A 981-nucleotide genomic window follows, 5' to 3' on the forward strand; every position below is an offset into this window, starting at 1 on the left:
TCCTTTGGTGCCACGCATGTAAATGAATTAGCTGGGAGCCTGGCTGGGGTTTGGTCGCCATTTAGCATGTTTTACTTTTTTTTGTTAAAATTCAGTCAGTGTTCTTACCGGTATATAAGTAATCAAAAATACCAACCAATACCAATCTTGCCCGTATCGTGCATTGAGTGTAATTGGAAACTTTTCTTTTGTATTAATGAAATTCCTTTATGTAAGCTGCCTAAATGTAGATGCAATGGAAAATGACTGATACTTTTTTCCACAAACCGCCACCACTTTTACCGTGTAATTGTAATACAGTGATCAAACTCAATTGCAGATGACGTGGTGTTCGTGCACGGGGCGGCAGCGACTCCTCTTAAGCTGGTGTCTGCCATGACGGAGCACGGGAAGGCCTCCCAGATCTCGAACGTCCGCGTCTGCCACATCCACACGGAGGGCCCGGCAGATTACACGAAACCTGACTGCGAGGGTAAGTGTCCTCTTTGCCTGTGAAGTCGTCTGAGAATGGCAGATACTTTTGTACTTTTCCTTACTTCGTCCCATCATTCTGTCCTTCGTTTTACTTCTTAAAATCTACTGAGGCTGTTTATCTTTCTAGGTCAACCGGGGTTCTTTCTCTCTTCTTTTTCCCCCTACCATGTCCTCTCTTTGTCCCTTCTTCTTTATTCCCTCTTTTCTCTCGGACTCTGATCTTTTGAACCTACTCCTCCTCCATCACGTTCAGTCATCCGTAATCCGTAACGATGTCTTTCTCACTCGAAACTGAACTTCCGCAGGGATCTTCCGGAGTAACTCGTTCTTCATCGGGTCGAACTGCCGGGAAGCTGTCAACGATGGCCGGGCCGACTGCGTGCCGATCTTCCTCTCTGAAATTCCACTGCTTTTCCACCGAAGAATCATCAACATTGACGTAGCTCTCGTCCAGGTCCGTCCAGCTTTCTTATTTTGCGCGTTAGGTTCAGTCTTCGTTAAGCTATC

At 46.2% G+C, this 981-nt stretch overlaps 1 protein-coding gene across 1 annotated transcript in view; it reads left to right on the plus strand.

Moving 5' to 3' along the window:
* The window catches only part of LOC119591475 (4-hydroxybutyrate coenzyme A transferase-like), an 11,025-nt gene that overhangs the window by 6,153 nt on the left and 3,891 nt on the right, over positions 1-981 (plus strand). Inside the window, exons 2-3 of the mRNA XM_037940216.1 lie at positions 320-472; positions 780-928. Of these exons, the coding sequence (XP_037796144.1) occupies positions 320-472; positions 780-928 (302 nt within the window). The remainder of the gene's footprint in view (positions 1-319; positions 473-779; positions 929-981) is intronic.

Source organism: Penaeus monodon, chromosome 28, assembly GCF_015228065.2.
Source record: "Penaeus monodon isolate SGIC_2016 chromosome 28, NSTDA_Pmon_1, whole genome shotgun sequence".
NCBI lineage: Eukaryota > Metazoa > Arthropoda > Malacostraca > Decapoda > Penaeidae > Penaeus > Penaeus monodon.